The 8,591-nt window shown below is 32.2% G+C and overlaps 1 protein-coding gene across 1 annotated transcript in view; it reads right to left on the reverse strand.

Annotated features, from left to right (window-relative positions):
• LOC121410975 (mRNA-decapping enzyme 1B-like) overlaps positions 1-7,288 on the reverse strand; it is a 30,223-nt gene extending 22,935 nt beyond the window's left edge. Inside the window, exons 1-3 of the mRNA XM_041603397.1 lie at positions 7,150-7,288; positions 3,735-3,798; positions 1,068-1,170 (exon numbers count right to left, since the gene is read on the reverse strand). Coding sequence (XP_041459331.1) covers positions 1,068-1,170; positions 3,735-3,798; positions 7,150-7,252 — 270 coding nt within the window. The 5' untranslated portion in view covers positions 7,253-7,288. The remainder of the gene's footprint in view (positions 1-1,067; positions 1,171-3,734; positions 3,799-7,149) is intronic.
• Positions 7,289-8,591: the final 1,303 nt, after the last annotated feature.

Raw genomic sequence — 8,591 nt, forward strand, 5'->3', positions numbered from 1 at the left:
TTTGTAAGGGGAGATCCTTGCCAGAAAATATAAATATCTGGTCCCATTTTACCTTCCCTTAATACATATTTTAATTCAGTGATATCACTTCATAGCATAGGCTTAAATAGTCTGAAATAGACTGAAAAGCCTTTAAAGGTCAAGTCCACTTCAGAAAAATGTTGATTTGAATCAATAGAGAAAAATCAGACAAGCACAATGCTGAAAATTTCATCAAAATTGGATGTAAAATAAGAAAGTTATGACATTTCAAAGTTTCGCTTATTTTCAACAAAATAGTTATATGAACGAGCCAGTAACATCCAAATGAGAGAGTCGATGATGTCACTCACTATTTCTTTTGTTTTTTATTGTTTGAATTATGCAATATTTCAATTTTAACGAATTTGACGATTAGGACCTCGTTGCCTGAAGCACAAAATGTTAAAATAATGGAATTCCATGTGTTCAGGGAGGAATGAAACTTCATTTTAGATGAAAATGATGAGAAAATAAAAATATTTCATATTTCATATAATAAAATACAAAAGAAATAGTGAGTGAGTGATGTTATCAACTCTCTCATTTGGATGTAACTGGCTCGTTCATATGACTATTTTGTTGAAAATAAGCGAAACTTTAAAATGCCATAACTTTCTTATTTTACATCCGATATTGATTACATTTTCAGTGTTATGCTTGTTGAATTTTTCTCTTTTTATTCAAATCAAGTTTTTGTTGGGGTGGACTTGTCCTTTAAGCATAAAAAAAAACCTTCAATAAATCAGAGATGCAAGAAAAGACCATGTGGCAAATATATGAATCATTGCACTTCACAGAAAAACCATTTAGATTACAAGGTAATACTAAAGCAAATCAGTAGCATAGAAATCCTAAACAAAATCCTTTACCATGGAGGATAATTTGTTTTGAACACAGATAGACCATAACTTCACGGCCTCACAATAACATCATCAGATGGAAGCAAGAATGACCTGCTATTGTCATCAAAATTTTGACAAATTGTATCTTGTTGCAAATTTATTCATTGAATCAGAAGTACTGATCTCAAATCAATTAGGTCTCACCTTATATTCATGCTGTGCTTTGCTAAGCATTGACATGATATCTGTGGCTGCAGTCGCGCTTGGTGCAATGACTTTCTCTTCTTGTCGAATTTTGGCCAGTAATCTACACAGCACCAAAAATATTTGAAAACAAAAAGAGAAAGAATAACAATTTTATAAGGAATATATTGTACCTCTGAATTATGGTGCATGGTTTGATATCATATTGCCATACTGCACAAGTATTATTGATATTTCAATTGAAGTTAAACAAATACAAACCCTAAAGGAATAACAACTGACGCATATATTTATGTGACTGACAACAACATATATTTAAAAGTAAAATATTACACAAGGTCAAAGTGAAATAAATAGTGCAACAGCAAAGTTAATTTCATGAGAAGAAATGTGTTTGTTTCACACAGAATCCACTCCGAGCAGTGACTATAATTTGGCAAACCTGACTGATTTTCAAAAGGCAAATTTGAAGCTTGACTTGATATTGGTTTGATGTCAAATTATCTCACTGATAAAAAATGACCATACAACTCTCTGTATTCAACAATATATGTATACATATTTTTGTCTTTTATCAAAGGCTATTCTCATCCATTGTTTTGCAGGAAAATATTTAACAATACATTTTGGGGGGATGTTCACAAAGTCAAGATTTTCTTATCACTTTAACACTCCATTGCAACCTTTCACAAAAACATTTTTTAATACATAAAAGGAAAGAAAAATGTGGAAATATCCCTTTTGATACTTTAAATATATGAAGTTAAGTCTTTAGCTTTCAGAACCAGGTTGTTCTTTTGCAAAATCAATGCAATTCTAAGAAACAAGGATTAAATGAGGTTATTACTGGTGAGAATGCTATATTTTGTTAAAAAAAGAAGAAATTGACATTAATCAAAACTGACCATGCAGTGTTTAGGATTAAAATTAAAGAGAAAACATGCTCCTAAGCTCAAAGAACATTTAATTCAGTAAGATAAAAAAAAATCTTCCTTAGATAGTAAAACAGGACTCTGTTGCATTATTTTTTCTATTTTGGTAACTTAAAGTTTACCACCCAATGGTAATTTAAATCTTAGTGACAATGCTCAACAGCCAATCAAACTCAAGGATTTCATGGAAGATACCAATGACTGACAAAATTACCATGATGGTATATTTTATACAATAGGGCCTAGAAGAATATTCTTTGCAAATTTCCTCATTTGTTTGTCTATTTCTACCCAGTCCGAGCAACGGAAAGTATTAAAAGGTTATTTCCCCACCTTTATCTTTAAAGAGATTAGCTACAATTGTATTTTCTCCTTGCTGCACTTTCCTTTTAAAAGTTAATGCAATCATAATGATTATTTTTCTCCCCTACCTTTAAATTAGATAGGCTAATAAAAGGCAATAGTCCCTGGATAACACAATAAGTATCAATGGTGCAATATGGAAATTTTTAATTAAAGAAAATAACATGGAAACAATTGTCTTTATCATCCCCAAAATATCAATTCAACTTGCAAAGAGTTAAGGGATTAACTATTATATCATCATTTTTATACATCAAAGGGTAGGTCAGATGGGATGTACATGTATGTGTATAGTAAGCATAAAGGAGATTGATGGATCTACATCATTTTCAATTAAAAAGATAGGGATTTGTGGAATATACTAAAGGGTATTCACCCTGTATGATATCAGTAAGAAACATGGGGACTGAAAGTTCTATATCCTTTCCAAGGGAATTTGAAATAAGGACTGAAGTGTTTTGGGCAAAAGGATACAATGTATCAGCTGGATATTTATCCTGATACATCATAAAATAAGCTATGATTTTATATTTCAGGTTAATGTACTTTCATGTGACCATAATTAATATACCCCATCCCCCTACACACACATATGATATATTTACTTATCTATTGTGTGCTATGCATTTTCGTTCATTAGAAATTCAAATTTTGAAGCACATGTAAGATGGCTTGATCTAAAGATCCTGTAATTGTTATTGATAGATACACAAGATTTTGATAAATGAGATGATCTGGGGCATCAATAAGGATTTCATCAGAACATCAGGCATGTCTTCAGGGATTGATATAACATACAAACTCCTTAATATGAATTGATACAGCTTCACCCTATATATGAATTCCCTGCCATTAATTAACACTGACCTAGTTCACTTAATTAAATTGACAAATTATACAATGGAGAGAAGAGGTTGTCCCGGTAAAAAATCGCAGATGGGACCCTTTCAGTATGGGCCAGGGGCAGGTTTCACAAAGCTGCATGTATATTTATGAATGACATTATGAATGATTTTACAGAAAAATGGACTATGAAAAGCCAAAATAAATTACAAGCCCAAAATTTACAAAATTTGACATGAATCAACAAATCATGAAAATAAATATTATTTCAACTTAATTACCAATATGCTTCCCCTTAGAGATGTATTTAACAGTAGAAATATTCAAAACATTTAAGTATGCAAATTTTAGCAAGTGTAATTGCACAAAATTAAGATACACATTTTGTTTAGATTAATCCTAAGATTGTGCATAGTTCTACAGTTTCATGAAACAGGCCCAATTACTGATGAGGGTTGTCATAAGCTTCTATGTCAGAAATACTAAAACTGCAAATCCACAGTTATTCCTTTCAACAAATAAAGTTTACCTTTGAATCAACTCTGCAAATCTAATGCAATCATTCCTGTTGTAAAACCAGATCCCACAGATCGCTGCAGATGATGAAATAAGAAAATGAACAATTAAATATCTGGAAACCTTGTCGATTTCAACCATTAGAACACAGAGGGTTAAAGAGCAACAAGATAAATGAATATGACATGTAGCTTTATTATTTTCTTGATATAAAAAATGAAAAGTGATGACTTATTAGCATTTTTTACATTTCTGTACATACAAAAACATAACAAAAAGAAATAACTAGACATACATGTGTCCTTTGTGGAGGACACAAATAATCTCTCATAAGGAGGCTGTACTTTTGAACAGTATCTGGTTTCCTGCATTCAGATAGTATAGAAAGGAAGTTAAGATGTACATCGGAAGTCAGCTCCTTGGGCATTTATGGGGCATTGGAAATGCAATATGATCTTGCATGCACATGCATTTGATTTAAACTTGTCACATCTAAAGGAATTTTGATTCATCTTACTACTTTGTCAGATGAAAATTCTTATCAGGCAGGATTTGAACTTATTACATTTCCGACTTTTATTGACATTCTTTTTTTTCTCTTTCAGAACTTGCAACATTACAGTAAAAGCAAGTGAATCATGCACAGAATGCATTCAATATGGCCCTACATTTGTTAACCTAAGTGTTATGATGGTCTTGGATAAAGACAAATTATTACTTTCTGAAGAATTGAAAATATGTTCAAAATTTTTTTTTTACAAATAACTAAAAATAAAAAGTGAGAGAAATAATTTTAATCTATCCATGGATGATGATGATCTAAAAAGTGTGACTCCCCTCTATACTACCTCATAACAGACTAAAGAGGGTCTTTTCATGAGCACAAAGCTTGAACTGTCCAAACAGAAAGGGAAAAGTACAGTGCTTAACGGTCAAACAATGTAAGGATTGATGATGTGACATCAAAACATATAGAAGATAGCACTTAGTGGATTGAAGGTGGACCCTGCCACTGACTAATAATATCCAGCAGTCTGGCCAAAGGAAACAAATGGGCCATTCACACTGAAAACTAAATGCACCACCTGATTATTTTTTTTACTGAACAGTTAGACTTTCTCATTGTATACATGTACACTGGTTAATTCAATTCAATTTACTATAAGCTCTGATAATGATTACAACAATTTTACAGTTTTCTCTGTTTTTTTCCAAATAAATGATTATTCATGCTGATAATTTTGGGAGGTTATTGGAGAAAGCCATAAAGCCTAACAGTACCAATATGGATAGCACGATAAACCTAGATACGTAATTCAAGATTCAAGATTGTTTTATTTGTCCATGAATGCTAAGCATACAGAGAAATTAGTTTCCAATGGCTTTAAACACATAACATACACACAAAAATGCAAAATAAAATATATCATAGCAATCTAACTCTACATAAACAATACAACTTAGTGATAACTTTTCTGCAATAGGTTGATAACCCTTAGAATTCATAATTCGTAATGTAAACACCCACTTACTAAGATTATATATCTTTAATGGGCTATTCAACCATGTATCTCAGTTTTAATCTAAATAGGGATAGCATAGAAAAAGCATCACTTTAGAGATAGAGCACAATCAAGTGGCAATCTTCTTTTGCCTAGAAAGAATTCTCTGTATGAATTATAAAAGCGTTTCCTGACAATAATGAGGTTACCACCATTGCCATGATTTGGAAACACAGCTTCTGTCTTTGAAAAATATATTGAATTTGAGATACAAGATTTTGTTAGTTCCCTGATGACGTGCTGGTCTGACGGAAATTTTTGACGGAGAATGATAGTATGACCTAAAAAAGCAACCCTTTAATGCTGTTTGTAAAATGATGCATTACTTTACAAATTACTTGAATATGTACATGAATTTCTAGTATCTAAAAAAAATTGAATTCCTTTGCCAAGATTGACACATGCATAGAAGTTCTAGGTGTTACAATAAACTTTCAGACCAAATTATTTTTTTACAGACATTCAAATGAATTTGTTGAAATACAGTGACACTTTATTAGTATGTCATGAATAACTTTGGCTGTACATTTGGCATTCTGTATACCGTCTTTATGAAGCAGCCTACAGGACCTGTAGATAGGGGCATCTGTAAGCAAGAATAATTTCTAATTTGCTAAGTGAGTGTGGTGGGTTACTTGATGCATCAAGCTCCTGAGAGAATATTCAACCATCTTTTAGAGTGAAATAAGATGCTTTCCTTCTGGGACAACCATCTCTTTGCCGTCTCATCCTCATTCGCTCTCAGGCTAATGGGTCAGTCCAAGATGTTGTGGCAATCTCTACATTTGTAATCTAAAATTATTCAGCCCCTGGAACAATTCTCTTGTCTTGTTGAGGTGGAAAACCAATGTTATCCCTCTTCAAAAAGCTTTGGCAGTAATCTATAAAGATCAATGATTTGACAATCTCAGATGGATTTATTTCCATAAGTATACTTTCTAGGTTACTTCTTTATGAATTTGTTATTCTTTTCCTCTTCAGCATTTGTTGTTTGAATTCAACTTTTTTTTTAAAGTTGAATGATTGCAATTTACATATCTATTTAATCAAACCAAAATTTATGACATCTCAACAAAATCTAAAACTTATTTAACATGAAACAATGTTTAAAAATTAATTTGTTTTCATTCTGCTTAGAACTTTATTATTTACTGCTGATATAATTTATTTGAATGCTGATTGTGGACTGGCTCCTGCTGAATTAATTGTCTAATCTATTATCCTACGAGAATGAAGTTCTTCACTGTAGAATCTAGTTACAAATTCTCTAACCTCTGATAACTTGACCCAACATAATATGAAAACATCATCATATAACTCACATACCTCCTGACTTTACTTCCACTTGTGCTTTAAACCTGCGCTTTCTTGACTCAACTTGATATGACTACAAAATTAGTACAAATCAAGAATTAAATCCCTGCTGATTTGACTCGACTTGACTCATGCTCAGTAACCCAAGATTCAAACCATGTTTACCTTACTACATGTGCTTCTAACCTGTGCTAAATTGACTCAAATTGGTGCGACTAATACTCAAGACTCGAATACTAGCTGACTGGACTCAACTTGTAAATCAAAACTCTGCTAACTCACGTCAACTTGGCATAACTACTTCTCAAAACTTAAATCCTGGCTGTCTTGTTTCAATTTGTTTGTATAATTTCTGCTACCTTAACTCAAATGTAGAATATCTCAAGACTCAAATCCATGCTGACTATACTCTACATGCACCTCTAACCTCTGAGAAATTGACTAATTCTTGGCACGACCCAAGTTTGGAAGTTTTTCATGTTGTTCAAAATACTTCAATTCAATGCCATTGCTGTATCATCTGAAATACAAAGTACAATAAATATCCTATACCTTTGGCAGTCTTGTAGAGTAAGAATGGTTCTTGGAGGGTGTAGTCTAAATCCTTGGTGATTGGTTCAGTTAGGTTATGAAGGCTCAGTCTGTTCATAATCATAAAACCATGGTATGGTGAAGCAGACCTGTAATAACAAAAATAAAATACAAGAATTTCACAAGGAATCTTGAAAGGAGTTCTTGTAATTATACATTTAGAATGACAATGTTACTTCAGACTTTCTGGATTAACAAAACAAATTTGCATATGCATACAATAATATGTAAACATTTTTATAGAAACCATCAGGAGATTTATCATACTAAAAGTCTGGGAGAACCATGATACACTTTTTCTACTCTGAAAATGGACTTAAGGTGGATTAAAAAAAGACTCAATTTGACTCAACAAGAAACTCGCTGATCCCGACCAGTCTCGGGCTAAGTTATAAAATTTTGAATTCATGAATGGCGCGGGCTTTTTCAGGCCCGGGCTATTTTGGCGCTGCTTTTATCAGCACCAGACTAGCCCAAGGCCTGTGTGCCAGAGTTTCTTAATGGGTGATCATAAAAGTAGTTATGATTACTGAACGCAACTATTTTTAATGCGGGCCTGGTGCGGAGCAAAAATCATAAGTTACTGAAAATAATATCAGATATCACCCCCAAGCAAATCCCAGTATTTTAGACTCAATCTGATTCAATTTTGATATTTGATGTAACTCAGGTCTTAACATCCACACAATTCTGAATGACAGAAGAATTCTCATTAATTGGTAGTTTTATGTATTTTTATACAAACTAAAATTCAAAAAGATGAAAATTGTTCTGTGACAAGAAATATTATTAAATTACAGTACCCAAATACAAATATACATCTACACCTTATGTAATATAGAAAATTTGAAAATGTAGTCACTGGCTCACTTGCCTGATACCATTTATTGAGATCAATATTGGATTAATCATTACTTGGTAGTTGGTACATGTACTTATATCACACTTCCACCTCCAATATCATTTCACATTTCACACAACTATCTCCCACAATCCTTCCGAAATATCTCTCATTAATTTTATCACCATACCCCCTCACATTCTGTGATAATCAAACAGGAACAAAATGTATTTTTAAAAGAATCAATATTTGTCATACATGGAGTATTGTTTACCTTGGAAGGTACCTATCAAGGCCATTACTCCGTTCTAAAATCTAATATCAAAGGGTTGCATTGCATCCTCACCGATTATCCAACAGGATGTTCAACATGCAATTTACTGACTTGTATTTGATTTATTATTTAGAAATAATGTAAAAACTCAGAATTTAATCATTTATATAAGAATGTCCTCCTATTTTCATGATATATACACAAATATTTGTTTTCTTTCATTATAAAGCACAAGTTTGTTTCAAATTGTCTGGACATTCCATTTCAAAGTGAACTCAAGCTGTTCGT

The sequence above is a fragment of the Lytechinus variegatus genome, chromosome 3 (genome assembly GCF_018143015.1).
Source record: "Lytechinus variegatus isolate NC3 chromosome 3, Lvar_3.0, whole genome shotgun sequence".
Taxonomy (NCBI): Eukaryota; Metazoa; Echinodermata; class Echinoidea; order Temnopleuroida; family Toxopneustidae; genus Lytechinus; species Lytechinus variegatus.